The sequence below is a fragment of the Aotus nancymaae genome, unplaced genomic scaffold, assembly GCF_030222135.1.
Source record: "Aotus nancymaae isolate 86718 unplaced genomic scaffold, 86718_ANA_hifiasm-v0.15.2.pri h1tg000010l, whole genome shotgun sequence".
Taxonomy (NCBI): domain Eukaryota; kingdom Metazoa; phylum Chordata; class Mammalia; order Primates; family Aotidae; genus Aotus; species Aotus nancymaae.
In genome coordinates this window covers 62,003,898-62,031,877 of record NW_026988421.1, presented here as the reverse complement: position 1 = coordinate 62,031,877, position 27,980 = coordinate 62,003,898, and the positions used below count along the sequence as shown (strand labels likewise).

Sequence of the window (27,980 nt, the reverse complement as noted above, 5' to 3'; positions counted from 1 at the left end):
AGCGGAGCCGTATTAACGAAGCTCCCCGCCCCGCCCGCCAGGCCAGTGCTCTCAGTGCGCAGGCGTAGAGCTCTCTCCTTGTCAGTCGGCGCCGCGTGAGGGCTGGTGGCTCTGTGGCAGCTGCGGCTACTGGACTACGGCACCATGAGCGGCTTCAGCACCGAGGAGCGCGCCGCGCCCTTCTCCCTGGAGTACCGAGTCTTCCTCAGTGAGTGTCTGCAGCTAACGGACCCTCCCCTCCCGTCCGCCCATTCATTCCCGGGCCTCTCCTCTCCGGGAGGGTGCGGCCCGCGCTCGGTCCCAGGTCTCCGACGCGGGCCCAGCTCCTCGGACGCGTCTTAGGTCCTGGCCGGCCTCGCATTGCCCACTTGTCGCCGGCGGGGATCGCCTCCGCCATCCCTCCCCGCTGAACGGAAAGAGTCCCTTTCTCACGCTTCGGGGTACTCAAACCTGGGCCCAGCTAGTTTTGCAGGTGTCCGGCTCGGGCAGGGTCTGAAGGGAAAAGGAAATCACCGACCCACCCTAGAAAGGTGCCTGGAGGAAACATAATCTCCGTGAAAGGATTGCTCAGTTTGGAGGAACGGCGACTCAGGGGGGCAGTGATTTCCTAAAGACCTTAATTCTGCCGCCGTAGCTCAGATTATCGGCGCTGAGCGGAGCCAAGTCCATCCCCTCGTTTTACAGACGGGGAAACCGAGGCCCGGATCGGGAGCCGTCTGTGAAGGCGCTGGACCGGCCCTCCAGTCCCCGGTAACGCTCCTGCTTCTCCGCCGCCTGTTTTCTCTTAGCGTTGATGCTGGGAATGCTCCTTATGAAACAGAAAGCTGTTCCCCGCAAATCAAACAGATGACGTCAATCTGGAAGCATGACTGAGAAAGTGCCAAGTTTTTACCTTGTGCAGGATTCGGCGTCTAAGGGGGTACCTACCCCAGGTCCTGCACCCAAGGCTGCACGTGGAAGCCGGGAGGCTGCAGGCTGGCGCCCTCTACGCCCCTAATCGCCGCCACCTTTTTTCTTTACCTTGTAGGTAGAGCAAAGCTACGTGGGGATTTTCTTTATCCTATTACTCCCTCCACCCCCAGCTACTAGGAGTAGATCTTGGGAGATAACCGAGGCAGTGGTCTATGTATCACCAAAGGCGCTTCTATTTTAATCTCTTTACAGTTTTATTTGGAAGGAAATGGGCAGATGCCTCAAACTCTGGGTTGGTGAAGCGGGGAGTAGAGGGGACCAATGGGAATAGGCATTGAAGGAACAAAGCTCCTAGCAAAAAGAGCCTGGTGTGGGAGGAAAAGGAAAGTGAACCGTAAAGCTCACACATCTAGCTGAAGGTTAAAATATCAGATACAGTCCAGGAAGGTGAGAACTACCCCCACTCTCCATTTTATTTAATTTTGCAATGAAACAGCAAGGTCAGTGCAGTAACTTTTGACTAATAGTTCATAGAACTGTTTTTTTGGAAATAGTGTTGACTTCAGAATTTCTCTGTAGGAATGGCTTACAGAGGTGACTGTCTGATTTGAAGGTGAGCGGTGGATCTTCAAGCTATATATGAGCAAACACACTGCTTTTACTTAGATTATTTATTTGCAATGAGTATTTGGTGGCCGTTATGGGAGACCAGAGCTACTCCTAGACTTTGACACTGGCTGAAGTAACTGTTTTTATCAAGTAGAACTCTCTGGAACTTGAGAAATAATAATTAGAATCCACTATCTAGTTATCAAATTTTAAGGGCTTTATCCTTCCTTAATAAAAATAAACTTTTTTTAGCTTTATAATGTTATATTTGTCAATTTCTTTAAAACGGATAAAGGGTTGGGCAGACTGCAAAGTCACAATTGACCCCGAAGGGACTTTTATAGGATTACGAGTGGTCACTGTTCTATTTTTCCTATTGCACTTTGATTTTTCTTTGTTTTTGAGACAGAGTCTGGCCCTGTTGCCCAGGCTGGAGTGCAGTGGTGCAATCTCCGCTCACTGCAACTTCCGCCTCCCAGGTTCAAGTGATTCTTCTGCCTCAGCCTCCCAAGTAGCTGAAATTACAAGCACTTGCCACCATGTGGGTAATTTTTGTATTTTTAGTAGAGACAGGGTTCCACCATGTTGGCCAGGCTGGTCTCAGCCTCCTGACCTCTGGTGATCCACCTACTTCAGCCTCCCAAAGTGCTGGGATTACAGGCGTGAGCCACCACACCTGGCCTCCACTTTGATTTTTAAACTTGAAGGGATGCGATATAGACAGTCCGTAGGTTTTCTGAAGAATACTGAGGAAGTTTTAAAATTACTTTTTGGCTATAGTTAGGCCTCTATAATATATTACTAATATATATCCAGAATATAATAGAAATTATTTGTGAAGGTGTTTGTTGCAACTTGATTATCCTTAAAGAAAGTCATAATCTAAGATGGTTGTCTCTGTCTTCCCAGAACACCACTTTTAGCTACATTGTTTATAATTTAGCAAAATGGTCCCCTCCCTTCCTCCCAAGTACTTCATAATAGTTGTGTAAACTGTTAACTGATATAAGTTCAGTCCAAAACAATTACATCGTCCAAAACAATTTCCTTTTGTGTATTAGGTAGTCTCTGCTGTCAGTATAGAAATTAGTACTTATTAGATGCCTACAGAGTGCGTAGGATGTAAACCCAGCCTAGCCTGGGAGTGCAGTGAGGAGAAGTGAAGTATACAACCAGATTTTCTGGTGTGAGAATAGTATCTTGGTATAAAAAAATGTGTACTGATTGGGTGTGGTGGCTCACCCTGTAATTCCAGCCCTATGGGAGGCCAAGGTGGGCAGACTGCTTTGAGCTCAGGAGTTGGAGACCAGCCCAGGGAACATGGGAACACCCCGTCTCTACAAAAAATACAGAAATTAGCCAGGCTCAGAAGCTCGCGCCTGTAGTTCCAGCTACTCAGGAGGTTGAGGCTGGAGGATCACTTGAGCCTCCAAAAGGGAAGCAGGGGTGGCAGTGGGCCAAGATCACACCATTGTACACTATCCTGGATGTCAGAGTAAGAGACCCTATCTCAAAAAAAAAAGTATACTATGTGCATTTAGCAATACAATGAATTACAGTAATAACTTTTTCTAATTTATTTTGCAGAAAATGAGAAAGGACAATATATATCTCCATTTCATGATATTCCAATTTATGCAGATGAGGTAAGACATCCTTGTCTTTTGGACATAGTCTCTTTACTCAGATCAGCTAGTTCTACATATTAATTTTCTTACATGTCTTTCAACAAGTGCTTAAAATGCCTCGTTGTGGTGTGAGTTAAAGGTTCATTGATTAGGCCGGGGGCAGTGGCTCATGCCTCTAATCCCAGCATTTTGGGAGGCTGAGGTGGGTAGATGGCTTGAGGCCAGAAGTTCGAGAACATCCTGGGCAACATGGCAAAACCCTGTCTCTACAAAATAATAAAACAATTAGCCAGGCATGGTGGCATGTGCCTGTAGTCTCAGCGACTTGGAAGGCTGAGGTTGGAGGATCGCTTGTGCCTGGGAGGCAGAGGTTGCAGTGAGCCGAGATTGCACCACTGCACTCCAGCTTGAGTGACAGAGCGATACCCTGTCTCAAAAAAAAGGTCCATTGACTAAATAAGAAATTAGTCTTAAAACTAGATTATTTAGTTAAAGAAGCAAATATAATTTGGGGAAGGAGAGAAAGAATAAAAGCAAAAGTAAGCTGTCTTGGTAAAAAAAAAAAAAATTACATTGGTCCTTTTTGTATGTGTATTTGGAACTAAAATCTTAATACTTCATTAGTGGTTTTAAAATAAACCAGGTAGCCAGCACAGAATTTTGGCTGTGGGATCTTTATTAAATGGTAAAAAGAAACTGGATTATTCATAATGAGTATAGGAAAATTTAGCCATGGGCTAGTACAGTTAAGATTTGTGCAATTAACATAGTGTTAATAAAGGTAGGCACACAGACTTCTAAAAGGAAATAGCTGTTCATGTATACACCAGCAAGAAGAAACCTAACTTTAGCACAGATTGGTAGGTTTACCACAAATTGGTAAAAATCTTTACTTTTCTAGGGGAAAACAAGTCTATGACTATATACACCAGAATAGCTGAGTGTGGGGTGATTGTAATCCCACTTGGGAGGCTGTGCTGGGAGAAGCACTTGAGCCCAGGAGTTTGAGACCAGACTGGCAACATAGCATGACCCTGTCTCAGAAAAATAAATAATAATAAAAAATATATATCAAAATATTTATGATTCGTGGGACTGCCACCCTTGGTTTTATTTTCATTTTTGTCTTTTTATATTGTCTAATCTTTTTACAAAGAACATGTGTTATAAGTACAACTTTAAACAGTCATTTTAAAAAATGCATCTCTTCTTAGCCTCCTTTCCAATGGAAGCAGTTTGTACTGTATTTCTCAACTTGACACTAGAACAAATATCTTATTCTTTTTATACCTTTACATTTTTTTCCTTCAGTAAGGAAATTTGATTCACATTGAGTACAAAAATTTTTGAGTTGTAGAAGTTACATAGGTTATTGACTTTCCTTAGCTAGATGTCAGTACACAGCACACGTGAACATCACTTTCCAATGCACATCTAGAATAATAGTAAAGATGAAATTTTGTTCTTCTGTGTGCTGTCTTACTGTTTTTCTGGGCGTGACTATTAGACAGAAATAGATAAATTTGTTGCATTTCTACCAGGAAGTTTGCTGCAGTTCTGTACTGCCAGAAATTCCAATTTTTGCATTGCTTACGAGGAACCTGCCTGGGCAAGACTCCAATTAGAGGCAATGGAGCAAACAGCCCCAGGCCAATTATGTGCCACAAGTACAGGAGGGACCTCAAATTGGCATGTGTTTTTCCTGTGGGAATATCAGAGTTGTATTTATTCACAAACTTGAATTTGTTACATCCGATTTCCTGAGAGTTGATACAAACTACAGAATCTTCCCCTCTTGAATTGGCCCCATTAGGTTGGCTTGAATTATCTGCTTGTTGTATAATAGTATATATATATATATCATATTGTAGCATCTCAAACCATTTTGAGCAATGAAGAGGTATAAAATGATGACCCTAAGTTTACTGATAATACCCTGCCATACAGGTGTGCTCAGGAGGGAAAACATTTCCTTGAAATAGAGCTGTTTTCACAGTGTTCTTAAGTCACTGGACAGTATTCCAGCCAAGGACCAGATGATCATAGATGTTTTGGTACCTACTCTTATTGCTGCTTCAAGTTATTCCAAAATAGGAAACAGGCTACATTTTGGTATCCTGTTAAGTGTGTTCACTCAGATTACTCTGGGACACTGAAGTCTTATAAGGGACTGGTCTATAAAGTGGATTACTCAAATGAAGACTCTGCTCTTGGCCCACCCTGTCCCAGCTCAAAAACACAAGCTCTTATGACTCTGGATTTTACCAGTGGTCTAGACCTCAGTGGATCTTGGACAGAAGCCTTCCTGCCTGAGAGGCCGGAAGGAATTCGTTATGTTGTTTTGTTTTTAAGGAAGTTACTTGTTTAAAACATAAATGAAGGTGTGGTAGACATCATTCTGGATTATAGCTTTAAAAAAAAATCCGATTAACTTGAGTGTTTTTCTTTTTTATAAAAAATCCATTGTGATTAAGTTTACATAAATACATTCTCATGGGCTTCGCCTTAGACTTTATTCCTAATATGATCAGTCATCTGAGGGATAATAATGAGGGAATGTCATGATCAAGTGAGCATGTGCCTTTAACACATCTCAGTCAGCTCAACTAAGGAAAAATGTCCAAAGGCTCATATCCATATCAGGCCTTTTTTTTTTTTTTTTTTTTTTTTGAGACAGATTCTCTTTGTCACCCAGTCTGGAGTGCAGTGGCATGATCATGGCTTACTGCAGCTTCAACCTCCCAGGCACAAGTGGTCCTCCTGCCCCAGCTTCCTGGGACCACAGGCACACACTAACATGCCCAGCTAATTTTTCTATTTTTTGTAGAGATGGGGTTTCCCTATGTGCCCAGGTGGTTTTGAACTCCTGGGTTCAAGCGATCTGCCCATCTTAGCCTCCCAAAGTGCTGGGATTATAGGCGTGAGCCACTGTGCCCAACCCATATCAGGACCTTTTAATGTGGATATTCAGTTTGGCATATACCATTAGGTAATCAGTCCAGCCTGTTCTGGAAAATCTTTTGCCTCGGGTACTCTGCTTTGTCCACATCCAGTGGGTAAAGAAGGTAAAAGCAAGGGCTTTCTGGATGTTTTTAAATTGTAGGGATGTCCTTTGCTCTGAGTCAATTTTAGGATCAAATATAAAAGCATCTATAGCTCAGAGTATCTTCTAGCATAGAACTTTTAAGATACCAGAAATTTTAAAAATCCAAAACAGCATAAACAGTATGAAACACTGAGCATATAAACGCTTTCTCTAAATCTTAAAGTGCTCAGATATCATGACCTGATTTTTTAATTTTAGAAATCAGATATTTTTCTATTCTATATCTTAAACTTTCATATTAATTCTAGTTCTGACAATGTAGGGTGCTTTTTTAATTCAGGTGATTGTTGGGAGCATATAGAAGCATATATAAATATGGAATATGTGTTTCTTTTTTTCTCTTCTGAAAGAAAGTCAAGCCTCTAATCAAACAGATTGATGCTTCAGAAACTTCACAGAATATTATCTGCAATTTGGCATAAATGCATTTTTCTTGTGAAAGTTTTCATGGTCAAAATTATTAGACATTGCAAATCAGAAAAGTTTTGACAACTGGAAATGCAGACCCTTTTGCTTGATTTTATAAAGAGAGGAAAATAAACAGATTATGGTTAGAATATCTGTTTTCAAAATTTAGTCATCATAAAGCTTATCTGAAGAGAAAAAAATTGGCAAAAATAGCAGCTTTTTCTTTCTCTCTTTTGAGACAGGGTCTCACTCTGTCACCCAGGCTGGAGTGTAGTGGCATGATATCGCCTCACTGCAGTCTCCACCTCCTGGTCTCATGCAGCCCTCCCACCTCAGCCTCCTGAGTAGCTGAGACTACAGGTGCGCACCACCATACCTGGCTAATTTTTTTTTTTGTATTTGTAGAGACGGGCTTTCGCTGGTCTCAAAGTCCTGAGCTGAAACAATCTGCCCACCTCAGCTCCCAAAGTGGTGGGATTTCAGGCATGAGCTACCACACATGGCCAGCAACTATTCTTAATTATGACATGACAAGTTATTGCCCTACACAGGTACATATGGTAGTGTGTAGTAGCAAATACAGGCATTTGTTTGAGTTGCTATGAGCAGAAAACCTATGTAACTGGAAAACAAATGAGTATTACTAAAAGTTTTGTGTGTATGTCTTTTAATTTTTTTTTACTTTAATAAGTTAATGATCTCCCTTGGAATTTTAACGCAATTTGTTGAACAAATGTTTTTTGGGTTGGTGTAAATCATGTCTTTCTTTGCTAAGTTACAATTCTAAATGAATAAGGGGCACAACAGTGAAGTCTGATCATCATATTTCCTTCTGTTAGCTTCTCAAATAGACTTTTGTCATTGCCAATGAAATAATTCAGGAATCCATATGCTTTTAACAACTTAAAGTATATCCTTCAATAATCATATAACCAACTTTACAGCCAAAACTTAAGAGTTAAGAGCCATTGTCATTTGGTGAGCAGTGAATAAAATAAAATAATCTTGAAAATGGTGAAATTTTGTATACCTTTCTGAAAGCATCTTTATGGGGATGGAACATTTTCTTTTAACTATGTGAGCTCTTAACATTTCCTTTTAACTATATGAGCTCTTCTGATAGGGATTTTGTACTCTAAATCTAGAAGTTATAGTCGAGAAGTTAATTTAAAAAAAAAAAAGGTAAAGCTTGGTTTGTATTAGCTTCTTGCTTTATGTCTATTCTCTAGATAAATTTAGAAGAAAATTCTCTCTCCCTCCACTGTTTCTTCTCCAAATTTTATTGCAAAACAATAAAGATAAGGAAATGGGGGGTGGCCTGGGTGCCGTGGCTCATGCCCGTAATTCTAGCACTCTGAGATGCCTAGGCAGACGAATTGCTTGAGCTCAGTTCAAGACCAGCCTCAGCAACATAGTGAAACCCTGTCTTTACAAAAAAAAAAAAAAAAAAAAATTTAGCTGGGTGTGGTGGCAGGTGCCTGTAGTCCCAGCTACTCAGGAGGGCTGAGATATGAGGATTACTTGAGCCCTGGAGAAGGAGGTTGCATTGAGCTGAGACCATGCCACTGCACTTCAGCCTGGGTGACAGAGTGAGACTCTGTCTCAAAAAAAAAAAGTAATGGGATCAGAGGATGATTTTTGTGTTTCTTTCGAACGCTGATATTTACTTGATTTCTGAAGTTATCTAGAGAAACACATGATAAGTGAACTTGAAAATGCTGATGTTGGCCACTTGTGTAATTCTGTAGTATAGTTCATCGTATTTACCAAATCCAGGGTTAGAAATAAGTCTCAATAAGGACACATTGAACTTTACTGCTAAGATTTAAAGATGAGATGTGATTAAATTAAGAGCATGTTCCTTAAATATGTACTTCACTGTGTTACTAATAACAGCCTACCAAATGGCCATAGCCTATTTATTAATAAATGACTTGTCAGACTACTGAGTTGTTCCACAAGAACCCTAACCAGTTTGGAGATGAGACTGGCCCTCACCATACTACTATAATATTCCTGTTTAATTAGTGAAGTTATAAGCCTAACCAAGATACAGGAGATAGTTCTTCTATTCCTGAAACATTTTGATTTTAAATCTTTTTGATTAATGGAGTGATATAATATAGACTTGTTGAGTTTCCAATTTCCTTAGAATTTGGACATCTTTAAGATTTTGTTGTAATATCTTGACTACTTGATAAAATGATTATAAATCTGGGAAGTGAAATAGACATTTATTTATTTATTTATTTATTTAGAGACAGGGTCTGTCTATGTTGCTCATACTGGTCTTGAACTCCTGGCCTCAAGTGATCTTCCTGCCTCAGCCTCCCAAAGTGCTGGGATTACAGGCGTGAGCCACCACATCTGGCTTGAAATAGACAGTTTTGTTTCTGACTTTGGGAAGTCGGAGCGAAAGTTATAGTTTGCTTTTTCCCATATGCCCCACTGGTTTATCAGCAGGGTAATTACTGGGTTTGTCAAAATCATCCCTCTAGAGAGACTAACTTCCTTCTTTTCTGAAACTGTAAAGTGAGCTGAGAGCTCTGACACCAGAGCACTGACTGAGGCTCAAAAGCATGGTAGGATTGGAGGATGGAAATCCTAGCAATGGGGATAACAAGACAGTAAATACAAGATCCAGCTAAGTAACAGTTGAAACCAGTTGGGATTAAAGAAAGTAGGAATGAATTTATAACTGGTAGTACTTTCTTAAAATCAGTATTTTTTAAGTGTATGAATATTAGAATCATTAGAATGCATAAAACAGTAATAGTTTTTATAGCAACAGCGTTGCTATAAAATTCGTTGACTTTCTCATATCAGTTGCCCTGAAAAATCCTAAATTATCACTGTTGTTCACCTAGTGGCAACTCTTTGAATTGTAACCAGGATGTCTAGAAGTAAGTTGTTCTTCAGTAGTAATTCCTGCTAAAGTATGTGGGACAACTTCTCCTTTTTAAATACCAAAGTATTTACAAACATCCTCTTTTATGTTAATTACTGATGGAGAAAATGGTGACTAAAGGCTACTACAAATTCATTGTTTTAAATAGTAAGTACAGAGCTGGGCAGGATGGCTTGCACCTGTAATCCCAGCTACGAGGGAGGCATAGGCAGGAGGATTGCTTAAGGCTAGGAACTGGAGACCAGCCTGCTCAACATATTGTGACTTCATCTCCAAAAACATAATTTAAAAACAATTAGCCAGGTGTGAGAGTACATATCTGTAGGCCCAGCTACTCAGGAGGTCAAGGCAGGAAGATCGTTTGAGACCAGGAATTGGAGGCTGTAGTGAGCTATGATCGTATGACTGTACTCCAGCCTGAGTGACAGAGTGAGACCTCATCTCTCTCTTCTTTTAAATTTTTTTAAGAGATGGGGGTCTTGCTGTGTTGGTCAGGTTGATCTTGAACTCTTGGTCTCAAGCAGTCCTCCCACCTCAGCTTCCCAAAGTGCTAGGATTATAGGCGTTAGTCGCCACCCCTGGCTAAGACCTCATCTCTTTTTTTAAAAAAAGGAAGTAATTACTACCACATCTACATGCATTTGAAAGTGTGCTAAATATTGATTTTACAGACAAGTCACTCATCCCAAGCTGTAGCCTGAGGCCTACAAGCTGGAAGTACCTGATTTGGAAATCCAACTCTTAGGGAGTTAAAAGAACTTTTATTTTATTCATTGCTAGTCTTTAGAGCCTAGAAAAGTGCCTGGCACTTCCTGGTGGTCCACAACAAATACTTGTCGAAAAAAGAATCTATGAATTGACTCTGGCTTTTGCAGGTACTCCTTGCTGCTTTTCGCCCAGCTAATTTCTAAAATGCACCAGACCTTCAAGCTTTTGTTGGCAGTAGAATTTCTTACCATTTCCTGAAGGATGTTTTCTTCCTTGTTATTTTTTTCCTTCCCATTAATTATGTAGGTTTGTGTTATTAGGTAATATTATTTTGAGGGTCTATACATATTTGTCATTTAATGCCATCAAAGTGTTGAATATAGTTTCCAAACTTTGAATTAGTTATTTCAGCTCTATTTGCTATGTTTTTCTTGAAGCAGTGATTTGGTGGCATTTCAACAAAATTAACAACTAACCTTGGCGAGCTCTTCAGTTGATCTTTCATGTCGTAACAGCTCCATCTTGTGAATCTTTAGGGTACTACTGCTGAAAACTGAAAGCCCCGACTTGTTCTTTTCACAGACGTACACTGATGTCTCATTTTTACACCTGAGCAGTGGTACTAGATAGACACAATTCTTGAAAACTTAGTGGGTAAGGTGAAATTTAGTCAAAGATTGGTTCTGAGGTTTTTCTTTTTTTCTTTTTGAGACAAAATCTTACTCTGTTGCCCAAGCTGGAGTGCAGTAGTACAATTTCGGCTCACTGCAACCTCCACCTCCTAGGTTCAAGTGATTCTCCTGCCTCGGCCTCTTGAGTAGCTGGGATTACAAGCATGTGCCACCATGCCCAGCTAATTTTTGAATTTTTAGTAGAGATGAGGTTTCACTGTGTTGGCCAGGATGATCTTGAACTCCTGACCTCATGATCTGCCTGCCTTGGCCTCCCAAACTGCTGGGATTACTGGCGTAAGCCACTGCACCCAGCCTGCTTCTGAGGTTTTCTACCCAGTATAAACAATTAGTGTTACATTTTCTAAACCATCTGGTTATTTCAGAGAGATACAGGGATAGAGCAGTTTCTCCAGTCCTGAATTTAAGTAATATTTCCATTCTTTTGGTTTTTATGTTTTATTGGGTAGGTACAGTGTCAGGAGGCTTGGAGCAGAAACCCATGGATGCTTTAGTTCTCTGTGGTTTCAGCAGGAACTTAAAATGACAGAAGTTTTACACTTTTGAATTGAAATCAGTGTAGTTTTTCTGCTTAGTTAAAAGTGGCCGGGCGTGGTGGCTCTCACCTGTAATCCCAGCACTTTGGAAGGCTGAGGTGGGTGGATCACGAGATCAGGAGTTCAAGACCATCCTGACCAACATGGTGAAATCCTGTCTCTACTAAAAATAAAAAAAAATTAGTTGGGCGTGGTGGCACGCACCTGTAATCCCATTGTGTTTTTAAACTACGCATCTGGGAACTTACCCCCTTAGTATATCATCCGTTTTATAGTAGTCGATTTAAGGCTATAAGCCAATTACAATAGAAATATCATTGATTAAATTCCTTTTAGAACATATTCTCTTATCTTCAAGGTTAAAATCCTTTTGAGAGGGGATTTATTTCTAAAAACAGCCAAATTGGGAGAATAATGTAGGCAATGAAGCCGATGAGTTTTGTTTGACACTAAAACATCAAACATGGTCATACATGGTCATATAAAGTATAACCAAGTAATTAGGCTGACTTGGAGTTTGTCTCATAAACCGTCTCTGAAATAGAAGCTCCAAAAACATTTTGAGTAATTGCAGTGTCTCTGAAGGAAATAACACTGACCCTTGGAGAGTGTTTTGAAAATGGCCTTCTTCAGAGATACAGGTTCTGTTGTGTTTATTTTGGAACTGCTTCTTTCCTTCCTAGGAGCATTCTTTCCACTCTCAATTTTTATTATGAAAAATTTAAAGCAAACAGAAAAGTTAAAAGATTTATATAGTAAGTTGGCTGGGTGAGGTGGCTCACGCCTGTAATCCCAGCACTTTGGGAGGTGGAGGCAGGAAGATCACTTGAGGTCAGGAGTTTGAGACCAGCCTGGGCAACATGGTAAGACCTTGTCTCTACAAAAAAATTTAAAAGTAAAAGTAAAAAATTAAAAAGAACTATACAGTAAGCAATCATATAGTGACTCACCTTGATTCTATAATTAATATTTTCCTATAATTGCATTATTCCTTCATCCATCATTCTCTTTTTGGATGCATTTGGTTCAAAGTCCAGTTGACTTCAAAGATCTGATACAATGAACAGTTTAACTTTGGAAGAAATAGGGCATGCTCCCACAGAGAACAAACTGGCTCCTGTGACCATCTCACCTTCTCTTTGTTTTTTCAGGGTGTGTTCCACATGGTAGTTGAAGTACCACGCTGGTCTAATGCAAAAATGGAGGTAATATTTCACCTTACATTTGAGTCAGACTTAGGATATTGGTTTTGATCTAGTCACACTGACTTGATCAAGGATGAACCATCTGAACTCCAGGGTTTTCTCTGTCTGGTCCCAGTCTATTTCCTAGTTGTATCTCCCATTGCCTACCAGTCTTCCCCTTGGGCTCCAGCTGAACTAAACTATTACAAATATACCTCCATCTTTCCTTTCCAACATTTTCGCTTCCAATGTTCCCAAAGCCTAGAATTAACGTTTTCTCCTTTTATTATCTTTAAGTCCATCACTGACTCCTCCTTAGTCACCCAGCCACAAATAATCTTATTGGAATTTCAGTTGCGTTGTGTTAGTTTCTTTCTGATGATACCTACCGTCATTGCCTTTTTGTTATGGATATTTATAACATTTTATATCACAAACTCTTTTACAGTAGTCACATGTTTTGTGTAATAAATACCCAAGTATTTGAATAATTTTAAATTCTGTAAAGGAAAGCTGAAATTGGATATTTATTTTGCCCTTTTAATAAAAATTATGGTATTTTTATTACTCAAATGTTAGAATTTATTCCAGCTAATTTTAGTTTGCTTTCTAGGATTAGTAAATGTTCTTTTTCCCTTCTTGATAGTTCCCGTATACCTCACTTAAACTTTCCACTTAGTGACTGATTATGGAAGCACCTTTAGTTCAACTATGAAAGTGTTAGGGATAAAATACATCATTAAAGTGGAATTAGGGAACATAGATACCATAATTCATTTCCTTAGATCCTTATTTGAATAGTATTTCACATCCAAATATGCAACCATTTGAAATTTTTTATTTCAGATTGCAACAAAGGACCCTTTAAACCCCATTAAACAAGATGTGAAAAAAGGAAAACTTCGTTATGTTGCGAATTTGTTCCCGTATAAAGGATACATCTGGAACTATGGTGCCATCCCTCAGGTATGTCTTCATGCAACTGCTGACAATGTACTTTTTAGCTTACTAAATATTAACTTACTGCTATTAGTAAAAAAGATTTAAATACCTGTGGAGAGTTTTTACTACAGTAGATTTTAGAAAACATAAGAAGGGATAATTAACTCAAGATAAACTGAAAGGTAAATATTTACATTGTTTAAATTCCGATTTGAACATGTATTCTTTTCTGAAATATTTCTTCTTTCTATGCGCTGGTTATAAGCTATATAAATTCTCTACGGACTCAGTTGCAAGTCTATTCAGTCAAGAAAGAGTGTATGGTAGTAGTCAAAAGCACTGATTTTTGGTATCAGACAGACCAGAGTTCAAATCCCAAGATGGCCACTTCCTAGCTTATCTAACTTGCCTCCCTTTCTTTCTCCTTCAGACGTTAGTATCACCGCCCTGAGATATTCATAGTATGTAGTTGGTATGGTTATTTCAAAAACTAAAGCACTTCACACCTGCACACACAAGCTTTCATAGCTGCTGACTTTTATGTTTAGAGTCCTGATTCCCTTTTCTTCAGGTCAAGCTCTTTGTGGTAAAGTAATGAGGGGAACCTGTTTTCTTAAATAGTCACCACCTTGAGGAGGGGCATTGTTTACCTATTTATTCCCTGCACAATGTCAGTATTTAGAAGGTTCTTATTTAATATTTTGAGTGAAGAATCACTAGAATCTTGTCTATAATGAATAAATTCTGGTTTGGCTAGGCCAATGCTATGGCACTTATAATTTAATGCTGTGACACTAATTAAATATTCAGTTTAACTTTTTCCTCTTGATAAATGGTATGTTTTTTATTAACCATGAGGTCTGTTAAATGGAACCTACTGTGAAACAACCTATAAGATAGTAGAACATAGGTCCGGCCCATCTAGCTAGTTAGGTAAACACAAAGTCATTTGTTTGTCTTAATTACAGTGTTCACCTTATACTTCAATTGATTTGTTAATAGTATTTAGCCTTGATATATCATCTGTAGGAGAACATTGCTGAAATACTACTCTTCTGTGGGTTGGATTGTGTTTTGTTAATGTTGGATTTGTTAGATGTGATCTTCCTTTATCCCCCTTCTCATTTATCTCTTTGCCTTTACTCTAGCTTAGTAGACAAACAAATCTAAGTAATGTGTTCCAGTTGGAGGAAGAAAGAACCAATGCAACAGCTACATTTTAAATCTAATATCCTGGTTAGCACAGGCTATCAGTTATTTTATGAGATGTTCTGCAAGGACTCCGGCTTACAATTTAGGAAGGAAAGAAAACCAGTCATGTAAAGCTCCAGAAAATCCTGATTAAACTTTTCAGTCTTAGCTCCTGATCAGTGATGATACTTTTAATATCAGGACATGACCTTTTGGCTGGGTGTGGTGGCTCACACCTGTAATCCCAGAACTTTGGGAGGCCAAGGCGGGAGGATCACCTGAGGTCAGGAGTTCAAGACCAGCCTGGCCAACATGGTGAAACCCAATCTCTACTAAAAATACAAAAATTAGCCAGGTGTGGTGGCACACACCTGTAATCCCAGCTGCTCAGGAGGCTGAGACAGGGGAATCACCTGAACCCAGGAGGTTGAGGTTACAGTGAGCCAAGATTGCGCCACTGCACTCCTTCCAGTCTGGGCAAAAGAGCAAGACTCTGTCTCCAAAAAAAAAAAGTAACTTTTCCATTTTACTATTATTGACTACCTACTTCTGTTTTGGGAATTTATTATAAAGAAAGTCTAAGACCAAGTGCAGTGCCTTATGCAAAAAAAAGAAAAAAACCACACATTTTTGTTTGTTTTGTTTTTTGTGGGGTTTTTTTTTTTTTTTTTGAGATGGAGCCTCGCTCTGTTGCCCAGGCTGGAGTGCAGTGGTGTGATCTGAGCTCACTGCAGCCTCTGCTTCCTGGGTTCAAGTGATTCTCCTGCCTCAGCCTCCTGAGTAATTGGGATTACAGGCACACGCCACCACACCTGGCTAATTTTTGTATTTTTAATAGATACGGGGTTTCACCATATTGGCTAGGCTGGTCTTGAACTCTTGACCTCATGTGATCCACCCGCCTCAGCCTCCCAAAGTGTGGGGATTACAGGCATGAGCTACCGCACCCAGCCTAAAACCACACATTTTTAAAGTAAATGTTTGGGTCTATATTTGTGTTTCCCTGTTGTCTCAGTTATTAAGCAGTTGTTTTTTGTTGTTTTAAATAGGATCATTCATTATTTGTTTTAAAGCTTAGATTTAGTTTAGTATTATATGTATAATGGGAGCTCCAGCATTTAATTGAAAATATTGTGTGTAGTTAAGATTCTGAAATGCAAAGAACTAAAACAATGAGAAAAAAATAGCTGAAGAGTCATAGGATGTTATCTGTTATTCTCAACACGATCCATTTTGTCAGTATGTATAGGAACAATATACACTAAGTCTGATTTTTTTTAGACTTGGGAAGACCCAGGGCACAATGATAAACATACCGGCTGTTGTGGTGACAATGACCCAATTGATGTGTGTGAAATTGGAGGCAAGGTAATGAAATGTGACATTTTTTTTTCTTTAGTGTTGGGATATTAATAAAGTATAACAAAGTTCATACTTTAAAAAATATTGTGAATAAAATACATGAATTTTAGTGAAATAATGATACCTCTTTGGATATTAGAGGCTTCTGTTGCATTTTAATAATTTGTATATTATAATTTGTACATTTAAACCTAGTCTGGAAAAAATGTGTGTGTGCATGTATGATTGAACATATATCTAGAAGAACTGGACATGGTCTGCATTGCTTTAGAAGGTGGATAATTAGTCAATAAGTGAAAGATACCAAGAGGGAAATTCCCTCTCAGTACATGGCAAACCTTGCCTAACAATTTAGAATGATCAGTAAATATTGACTCAAACCAAATAACCTCATGAGTTGGAGATTCTTGGTAGTAATTCCTCCATCAAGTAGGGTTGTTCTTAGATTCTGATTATAGTTATTTCTTTATGTCTTTCTCAGGCTCAGAGAAATAGTCAACAACTAAAAACAAAGTTATCATTTTGTTTTTTAAGTCATAAAGTTTTTAAGTCATTGTATAACTTGCTTAACTCAATGGCTTTTATAAAAGGTAAAGCATGTTAAGATACGTATTTGAGATTATGGAGGACTTATTCTTCAGTATAATCAGCGATAATGCAAACAACATTGATTACCTTGAGCTACGTACTGGTTTCCCTATGACCTATAAGAAAATAGGACCTGTCAGTTCTATTTTCAACTTTAATAGGACCAATGGAGCATTTACTCACCTAGGTTTTGGCTTAAAACTCACCTATAAAATTGGCTTAAAGGAACAACCTTCAGGTAAGTTCACAAAAACCTGGCCTCTTTCTTATTCCGTAAGTTAGCCAAGTAAAACTTTCTTCTAGAGTTTTGTTCCATAATATTGTCCTGACTTTGGCTATTGACTCTCAGGTATGTGCAAGAGGTGAAATAATTGGCGTGAAAGTTCTAGGCATATTGGCTATGATTGATGAAGGGGAAACCGACTGGAAAGTCATTGCCATTAATGTGGATGATCCTGATGCAGCCAATTACAATGGTAAGAAAATTGGAAGAGTCTGAAGTCTTTCTAATTAATTCATAAGCACCACCAAACCTAACCTGTAAGGACAGAATTGTAAGCCCATACCTTCAAACCGTTCAAGGATGGAGGAGCAAAGCACCGGACAAGCATTATTTCTATGACTGCGCTTGTAATTAACTAAGTAAACTTTATCCTTCATTCCAGGAAAGAAAAAACATTTAATTGAGATATTCACGTATCAAAAAGTCACCATTGTAAAATGTCCAATTCAGTGGTTTTTAGTATATTCACTAAGTTATACAACCATCACCACTCTCTCATTGCAGAACATTTCATCAGCCCAAAAGAAAATCCTGTGTCCATGGGCAATCACTCCCATCCCCCTTCCCTCAGTCCCTGGTGACTGCCAATCTACTTTGTCCCTATGGATTTACCTATGCTGTCATTTCATATAAATGGCATCATATAGGTGGCCTCTGTGTCTGGTTTATTTCACTTAGTGAAATAAGTGTTTTTAAGGGTCATCCATATCGTAGCATGTATCAGCACTTCATTTCCTTTTTTTTTTTTGGTGGTAGTAAAATTTACATAACATAAAATTCACCATTTTAATTAAAGTGTACAATTCAGTGGCATTTGATTCATTCACAAGGTTGTGTAGCCATTGCCACTAGTTCAAGTCATTCCCTATGCCCTCCTCCTCTCAGGCCCTGGCAATCACTCATCTGCTTTTTGTCATTATAGATTTGGCGATTCTACCTATTCTAGGTATCTCATATACATGGACTGGTACAATATGTGGATTTTTTTTGTTGTTTGTTCCTGGCTTCTTTCACTTAATATAATGTTTTCTAGGTTCATCCATATTGCATATTGTAGCATCTGTCAGTACTCCTTTTTATGGCTGAATATTATTCCATTGTGTGTATACACTACCTTTTGTTTATCCATTCATCAGTTGATGGACATTTGGGTTGTTTTGGCTGTATAATGCTATACTGACATAAATAAATAATTGAATAAACAAACAAATGAGGAAGAATAGACAAATCTCAAAGCAGAAGAATTCCAAATAATTTATGTAGATACTCCATTCTCATGGAGGTGGAGTGCCCCCCAACTCCTTAATTGTGAGTTGTGCATGGTGACTTCCTTCCAAAGAATACAGTGTGGGTGAGGGAGAGGAGAGGATGACTTTATGGCAGAGAAACCTGACAAACACTGCCTCAGCCAGGTGATGGAGGTCAATATCAGCAGTGATAAGAGTCACCTTGAGAGTGTGTTCCCACAAAATGATGTGATGTATATTGCGTGTGTGTGAATTCATTGGAGAAGGACTGGAAGAATGCCAGTCCTTTAATGTTTCATTTCAATTTTGAAAGGTGAGAGTGCGTTCACACCATCTGTTTACTACTTGGTGGTATGGCTCTGTTCTTTTGATCAATGTGTGCATATACTTCTTATACAAGAGAACATGGCATGCCGTGGCCACAATTAGTGAAGCCAAGCCCATCGCTCTGTCAGCACGAATTTACTAAGGCACTATTTCCCTGCAGTTGAGGTGATTAGAACCCTGAAAACTTTCTCGAGGTGGCTGATCCCATGGTGCAAGTAGTGTGCAGCTTTCTGTAAATGTCAACCTAAGGCAATGTCTATTGTTGATACTATCGCTTGCCCCTGTGCCATCTCTTCCATTTGCTGTCCCTGAGTTGTATGCATATAACAGAATGTTAAACTTAAGTGTTTTCCTGAGTTCTGTGAACCATTTTAGCAAGTTAGGGAGCCTGGGAGAGAACTGTGGAAACCCGAAATTTATAGCCGATCAGTGAAAAGTACAGGAGGCATCTGAAGCAGGGCAGTCTTGTGAGACTGAGCCCCTAACCTTTGAGATCTGATGCTAACTCCAGGTAGATAGAATCACACTGAATTACTGAGCACCCAGTTGGTGTCTGAATAATTGGAGACTTGGTTCTTGGTATTGGAAAACATCAACATTTGCATGTTGGATTTCTGGATTTCCAAGTTATTTCTACATCAGGTGACTCTTTTTATGTAAATTATAAGTTCTTTGAAATTTACTAGTGTTTAAACATTTTCCAGTGCATTCTGTAAGGTTTTCATAATTTTAGTGATATTATGATCATAGAATGCATGCTCTTCTTTATGCAGATTATAAATGGATTAAAGGAACGTCATCTTTTAAAAATATCAATAAGCTTCTTTTGCTGTTGAATGTATTTCTCTTCCTCATAATACTTTTCCTAACTGACTTTTTAGCATGTGTATCTCTGCTTGCACTGCAGGAGTTTGTTGTTTAAAGTGCAGTTTGATGACATTAAGGCTAGCCATTGTTGATGGCTATACAGAAACTTAAAAGTTTTTTAAGAAGTACACTTTGTGTTAGCCAGAACTAAAGTATTGTTATGTACGATGCCTGTACTATCCAGCAAAGTCTAGTCACATTTAACATGTAAACCATCAATGGATATCAATCTAACACATTTTTCTTATCTTTTAGTATGTCATAGAGTTGTGATCCTCTGACATGTAGCCTTTGCCTCTGGGCCAGGGATAGTAGCTCAAGCCTGTAATCCCAGTGCTTTGGGAAGCCAAGGCAGGAGGATTGCTTGAGCCCAGAAGTTTGAGACCAGCCTGGGCAACACGACGAGATCACATCTCTGCAAAATATTTAAAAATTAGCTGGGCGTGTGCATGCTTATAGTCTCAGCTACTCAGGAGGCTGAGGTGAGAGGATCGCCTGAGCTCCGGAGGTCAAGGCTGCAGTGAGCCATGTTCGTGCCACTGCACTCCAGCCTGGGCAACAGAATGAGACCCTGTCTCTGAAAAAAAAAAAGATAACCTCTGTCTTTTTCAGTATCTTGTACGCTTCTTATAGGAATTATGTACACTTGCCAAACTGGTTCTTTCATTATGTTGCCACCAGCTGTTTGCTCTTACCTAACAGAGATTACTATGGTACTGATCATTCTCTGTACTTAATGTCAGAGCTATTCTGAACACTACATGATTTCCTTTCAATGTGTATGTGTATGGCTTCTCTTCTCAACAAGGGGCTTCGCTCCAACATAATCTTGAACTCCATAATAAGTCATTCCACAACTCTTTCAAAATAAGTACTTGGAATTTTTGTTGAAAGTATAATTTATGCATCTTGAAATCTGCTTGTTCTCTTCTTTCTTTTTTTTAAAGTCATTCTCACTGTCATCTTATGTTTTTTCTCTTCTTAGATATCAATGATGTCAAACGGCTGAAACCTGGCTACTTAGAAGCTACCGTCGACTGGTTTAGAAGGTATAAGGTTCCTGATGGAAAACCAGAAAATGAGTTTGCTTTTAACGCAGAATTTAAAGATAAGGTAATATGTCATTCAGAACCGTAGTTTTAGGCTCATTTGTATTGAGACTTATAATTTAACCATATTGTTGCCATCTAAAGATTTATAAAACAGAAGTCTGAAAACAACACAGTCTTGGTGTTTATTTATTCACTTTAATGTTCTCTTCTGTTTTTAGTACAAGAAAATGATTCAAAAGAGACAAAGCATCAGGCTTTAGGGAAATGTTGATAATAGAAAAAGAATACCCTGTTATCATTGTAATGCAAATCTCTTCAAATTATAGGACTTTGCAATTGATATTATTAAAAGCACTCACAACCATTGGAAAGCATTAGTGACTAAGAAAACAGATGGAAAAGGAATTAGTTGGTAAGTGTAAACACTTTGCATGTTTAACACACAAAGCACAAAAGGTTTTAATAATCATGACACTGTACTGTTACTTTCACTTAGAAAAGAGATACAAGGCTGTGTGTGGTGGCTCACACCTGTCATTCTAGCACTTTGGGAGGCCAAGGTGGACGGATCGCTTGAGCCCAGGAGTTGAAGACCAGCCTGGGCAACATGGAGAAACCCTGTCTCAGCTAAAAGTACAAAAATTAGCTGTGCATCGTGGTACACACCTGTAGTCCCAGCTACCTGGGAGGCTGAGGTAGGAGGATCACCTGAGCCTGAGGAGGTTGAAGCTGCAGTGAGCTGTGAACACAACACTGTCCTCCAGCCTTGGTGACAGAGCAAGACTCAGTCTCAAAAAAAAAAGAGTATGATAAAATCCTAATGTACAAAAAATAATTCTCCCAGAAACTTTCTATTCTGTGTCAGGTTAATTTCCTATAAACCAAAAACATTTTCCTTCCACAAACAGAAGAAAAATGGAAAAGAGTTATACATTTATGTAAAATGTACAATCCTACGAGTTGACGTTTGGCTGGGTGCTATGGCTCATTCCTGTAATTCAAGCACTTTAGGAGGCTGAGGCAGGAGGATCACTTGAACTTAGGAGTTGGAGACTGGTGGGGGCAACATAGCAAGACCTCATCTGTAACAAAAATTAAAAACATTAGCCAGGTGTGGTGGCGCTTGCCTGTAGCAAGGCTGAGGTGGGAGGATCACTTGAGCCCTGGAGATCGAGGCTGCAGTGAGTGATGATTACACTACTGCACTTCAGCTGGGGCAACTGAGCAAGACCCTGTCTCAAAAGAAAAAAAATGTGGAAAAAGATTTGGCTTTTAAGTTAACTTCTCTATTTTGTGGCATCTTATAAGTTCTATGAAAATGGTCTTTAATGTATATTAAATAACAGGTAAGCAAAGATGATTTCATTTTTCATTTTGATGGGCTATTTCTAATTGGGCACTATGTTAATACTATAATGATCAATATATAGGAAAACTTGAACTATGGATAAACAAAATGTATTTTTTTTTTTTGAGACGGAGTTTCGCTTTTGTTACCCAGGCTGGAGTGCAATGGCGCTATCTCGGCTCACCGCAACCTCCGCCTCCTGGGTTCAGGCAATTCTCCTGCCTCAGCCTCCTGAACAAAATGTATTTTTAAAACATAATCCATATTTTAGATTTAAGTGGGCTAAAAAAACAAAAAACAAATTAGAATTATAATATATATACAACTTGTCTTATGATTTTTAAAATTTAACACTATATATAAGCATTTCCTCATGTCATTAAAAATAAAAGTTTTTTTTCTCCCGCCCAGGCTAAAGTGCAGTGTTACTACAATAGCTCATTGTAACTTCAAAGAAGTGTTCCTCTGTCTCAGCCTCCCAAGTAGCTGGGACTACAGGCATGCGTGACCACTCCAGATGATTTTTATTTATTTTAATTAATTAATTTTTTTTTTGAGACAGAGTTTTGCTCTGTTGTCCAGTGGTACGATCTCGGCTCACTGCAACCTCTACCTCCTGGGTTCAAGCAGTTCTCCTGCCTCAGCCTCCTAAGTAGCTGGGACTACAGGTGTGCACTACCATGCCCAGCTAATTTTTGTATTTTTAGTACAGATAGGGTTTCATGATGTTAGCCAGGATGATCTCGATCTCTTGACCTTGTGATCTGCCCACCTTGGCCTCCCAAAGTGTGGGGATTATAGTTTTGAGTCACTGCACCTGGCCAACTATGAGCTTTTTAAAAGGTTTTGGATAAATTTTACCAAATTATTTTTCAGAAATGTTTGAACCAGGACTGCTGCCAGAAGTGTCTGTTTCAGATGTCTCACCAACACTACAAGAACTGGGTTTTTTTGTTTGTTTGTTTCATTTTTTTTTTCCAATTAGGAAAGATATGTTTCTCATTTTAATTTGCATTTCTCAGCTATTTCAGTGAGAATTACAAAGCACTCAATCTCAGGTTCTTAAATCTGAACTTAAGATATTTGAATAAAATTGATCACAAGAATAGCTATGCCTTGGCAAAATGAATAATTGGAATGTTCGATATAGGTGAAAACGCTTTTGACTAAACTAAACTTGAATGATAACTGGTCAACCACTTTCAACTTATTTTTTAACCCCTAAGAGAGAATTTTTGCTATTTTGTCTTATGACTACTTTTGTTTTATTTAATAGCATGAATACAACTGTGTCTGAGAGCCCCTTCAAGTGTGATCCTGATGCTGCCAGAGCCATTGTGGATGCTGTATGTAAAAGTTTCCTTAAAAAAAAAATACCTAGTTGCTAAAAACTTTGATGCCAAACGAGGAGAGGAAGTACTTGTTTCGACAAATACTTGAGTGCCTTTTGTATACATGTTACTGTGTGAAGTCTTGAAATTAGAAACCATGAACACATATAAGTGGACATTTGACTGAGGGAGAAGCTGAAGGAGTGATTCTAATCAATCATAAGTTGGACAGATAGCAAGGTAGTACAATTTGTAAAAATCAGAATGGTTCCAAATGTATAAAGTAACTCGTGTGCCCATGACCCATCATAAGCCATTTCCACAAAAGAACCATGGGAATTTACTTGACTTGGTTATAGCAAGGACTGAGGAAGTTATCAAGTTTTAGGTAGCATTGCAGGAATGATTTATAATCTAAGAAAGACTTTCATGTGAGGTAGTAAAAGCACCTGTCAAAGCAATAATTTTGTTTTTGTACTATTTTTAATTATTTGGTTTGGATTAACCAAAATATTGAATGAGATCATCTTAAATTATTTTCATTTATACTATTAAATAAGGAAAACAAAAGAAAATGAGGTCTGACTTTTTTCCTGCCTTGTAAATGGAGTAGAACAAGGAAAAAAGGACAATTTAATGATGAAGCCAGTACATTTAGATTTATCTTTATTTATGTATGAATCCTGACAAAGTTGAGATTAATAAGAAAAATTGTAAGGGAAAAGCCAATGGTTAACTATTATAATTTTTCAGTGAGAACACTTTGCCCATATTTTATAAATATGTGTGTATATATAAAATTGTTATATATGCGTAAATCAGTTTTTATTTCAAAAAAATTAATTATTCTGTGTATCATAAAAAGTCAAGCGACTTGAATTTGTTAGCATTTCAGTGGTAGAGCAAACTTTCTATTATTCCTACATATTATAAATTATGTTTAGATTCTAAAATTTAGAATAGTCTTCAGATTTTTAAAAATTTTTAAAAATTTTTGTCAGTATGCCTTTTTAGCTTTTTTAAAAATGAGATTAGACTAACAGATTTTAATATTTTATATTTTAGTTACCACCACCATGTGAATCTGCCTGCACAGTACCAACAGATGGTAAGGTTTCTATTCCAGTAAAATTTCATTAAAAATTACATACATGTATGGAAAAATGGCATTACTTTCATTTGTAGTTGACAAATGATAATTATATATATTTATGGGATACAGTGATATTTTGATACATGTTTACCATGTGGAATGATTAAATCAGGCTAATTAAAAAATCCATCACCTCACATACTTAATCATTATTTGGTATGTGGTAAAAACATTTGAAATCTACTCTTAGCAATTTTGAAATAGACATTTAGTGCAACAGACTGCTAAAGCTTATTCCTTCTGTCTAACTAAAACTTGGTACCCTTTGACCATCACCTTCCTGGTTCCCCATCCTTCAGCTCCTGGCAACCACCATTCTACTTTCTGCCTCTATGAGTTTGCCTTTTATATTCCAAATATAAATGAGATCATGTGGTATTTGTCTTTCTGTGCCTGGCTTGCTTTTTGTTTTGACACAGAGTCTCTGTCACCTAGGCTGGAGTGCATGGGCGCAGTGACAGCTCACTGTACCCTCAACCTCCCCAGGTTCAAGTGATTTTCCCATCTCAGCTTCCCAAATAGATGGGACTGCAGACACATGCCACCATAAACCTGTCTAATTTTTTTATATTTTGTACAGACAGGGTTTCACCATGTTGTCCAAGCTTTTCTCAAACCAGGTCTCGAACCAGGCTGGTCTTGAACCCTGATTGGGCAGGGTTTTGCCATGTCGCCCAGGCTGGCAATCCACCCACTTAGTCCTCCCAGAGTGCTAGGATTACAGGCATGAGCCACTGCACCCAGCCACATACATATTATTAACATACCACATACACAGGAAGAGCGGGAAGGAGGGTGAGAAGAGATACATTTTTAGAGTTCTGTAGTGTACATGGGAAGGAAGATTAGCTGCTACATATCACTTTTAGTGCCATACTGTATCATAGTGGTTTCCAAACCATGACCCATTGTGCCCCTCTGAGTTCCATGGAGGTGCCTGTTGGACACTGGAGAGGACTGTGAGTGGACCGGCCTCCACATCCCCATCTGGCCACAGGCTGCTTCACCCAGAAAACAGTTCTATTTTCCTTAGATGTTAGAATTCTCTGTAAGATTTTTCTGGTAAGAAAATGATTCTGTCACTTAAAAAAACAAGTTCGATGGCTGGGTATGATGCCTCACGCCTCTAATCCCAACACTTTGGAAGGCTGAGGCAGGTGGATCACATGAGCCTAGGAGTTTGAGACCAGCCTGGCCAAGCTGGAGAAACTCTGTCTCTATAAAAAAATACAAAAATTAGCCAGACGTGGTGGCATGCATCTAAAATGCCAGCTGCTCAGGAGACCAAGGCACGAGAATTTCTTGAACTCAGGAGGTGGAGGTTGGAGTGAGCCATGATTGCTGCCACTGCAGCAACCGCCCGGGCAACAGAGCCAGACCCTGTCTCAAAAAAAAAAAAAAATTTGAAAATCACACTATACAATTAACATGGAGTATAAGGAAGCCCAAAAGAAAACAGCTGCATTTGCTGTAGAGAAACTTTGTCTATCTGTTAATTTTCAGGTAATTCATAGTAGGATTAATTAAAGCAAGTATATTAGTCTTTCTGTATGTATGTTAGGTGTAATTTTAATTCTTAACAGGAATTCTAATTTGTTTTCTTTTCTCTGAATACAGTGGATAAGTGGTTCCATCAACAGAAAAATTAATGAGATTTCTCTGGAATATAAGCTGATATTACTGTATCGTATTCATCTGGATGTATTCGATGTAAAAGCAGTAGCTTTTCAAAGCTTTAAATTTGTAGAACTCATCTAACTAAAGTAACTTCTGCTGCGACCTGACCAATCAATACACTCAGAATGTTATCCATCTAAAGCATTTTTCATATCTCAACTAAGATAACTTTTAGCACATGCTTAAATATCAAAGCTGTTGTCATTTGGAAGTACTTGTGAATAGATGTGCAAGGTGAATGCATATTGGATGTATATGTTACCACGTTAGGAAATAAAATTATTTTGCTGAAACTTGGTTTAGTGTATTTTTATTTTAATCTGGAGCCAGCATTAAGTAGATATGGGTACATTTTGGTGTTTGTTTTCTGTTGATGGTCTTATAATTCAAATTTATAATTATTAGACAAAAATTGGGTTTTTGGGGGGAACCTGAGAATGAAATCCCTTATATTTATAGTACTTTTGATACTATATACTCTAGTACCTAAGTCCTAGCATACCATCCTAAAACAAAAGCTTTTAAATTTATATCCCATTAGCAGAAAGCACAATGTTGCTCACCCTTTGAAATTATATATTAATAGTTATTTTTTTACTTCTTCAGTCAACTAATTGGAACCTTAAGTTATTTACATTATATTCTAAGTTATCAGCTGCACAGACCAGAGTTTGAATGCCAGCCCATCTTCTTGCTAGCTCTGTAATCTTAAATCAGTTACCAACCACTCAACTTCACTTTTCTCATCTGTGAAACAGACATTATTCATGTAATGGCATGTAGTATACATTCAGATTTTTTTTTTTTTTTTTTGAGACAGGATCTCACTCTGTCACCCAGGCTGGAGTGCAGTCAAGTGATCTTGGCTCACTGCAACCTCTGCCTCCTGGGTTCAAGCGATTCTCCTGCCTCAGCCTCCCAAATAGCTGGGAATACAGGCATGCATCACCACACCCAGCTAATTTTTGCATTTTTAGTAGAGACGGGGTTTCACCATGTTGGCCAGGCTGGTCTCAAACTCCTGTCCACAAGTGATCCACCTGCCTCAGCCTCCCAAAGTGCTGGGATTAGAGATGTGAGCCATTCAGATTTTTTTAAATGAAACTTCTTTTAGATGAATATAGATTCACCTGTAGTTCTAAAAAAAATTCAGAGATAATTCAAATAATTCTGTACACCTTACCCTGTTTCCCCTAAAAGTAACATTTTGTAAAACTGTAGTATAACAACTAGGACATTAATAAAATCCACCAATCTTATTCAGACTTCCTAGTTTTACTTGTATTAATGAATATTTGTATGGTGTATTCTATACAAGTCTATAGTTTAATCACCTATGTAAGTGTATGTATCCTATAAGATACTGAACAGTTTCAACACCACAAGATCTCTCATGTTCCCCTTTCATAAACGCACCCATCTCCCTCCTGTCTTCCCCACACCACCGTCCTTAACCCCTGGCAACCACTAATCTGTCCTCCATTTGTCTGTGATTTTGTCATTTCAAGAATATTGTATAAATGGAATCATACAGTTTGTAACCTTTTGGGATTGGCTTTTCACTCAGTGTAATTCCCTGGTATTCCTTCAAATTGCTGCATATGTCAGTATTTCATTCTTTTTATTCATTCCTTTTTATCGCTATTTTCCATGATATGTATTTGTGTTACTTGCTGAAGGGCATCTGGGCTATATCGATCCACTGTTTGGCTACTACAAATAAAGCCACAATGAACATTTTTGTACATGTTTTCATGTAAATATAGAACATTTTCATTTCTCTCAGATCTCTAGCAGTATAATTGCTGAGTCACATGATAGATGCATGTTTTATCAGAAGGTACCAAACTTTTAGAGTTGTGGTCCCATTTTACATTCCCAACAGCAATGTCAGAGTGATTCAAGTTTTTCACATCCTTAC

At 38.5% G+C, this 27,980-nt stretch overlaps 1 protein-coding gene across 1 annotated transcript; it reads left to right on the top strand.

The window, feature by feature from the left end:
* Nucleotides 1-41: 41 nt before the first annotated feature.
* On the top strand, nucleotides 42-26,352 carry PPA1 (inorganic pyrophosphatase 1). Its single transcript, XM_012460320.2, has 11 exons — nucleotides 42-208; nucleotides 3,109-3,167; nucleotides 12,659-12,712; nucleotides 13,538-13,657; nucleotides 16,106-16,192; nucleotides 17,124-17,250; nucleotides 20,484-20,611; nucleotides 20,877-20,962; nucleotides 23,175-23,244; nucleotides 24,295-24,337; nucleotides 26,000-26,352. The coding sequence occupies exons 1-11, from the start codon at nucleotides 145-147 to the stop codon at nucleotides 26,029-26,031; spliced, it is 870 nt and encodes a 289-aa protein (XP_012315743.1). The 5' UTR covers nucleotides 42-144; the 3' UTR covers nucleotides 26,032-26,352.
* Nucleotides 26,353-27,980: the final 1,628 nt, after the last annotated feature.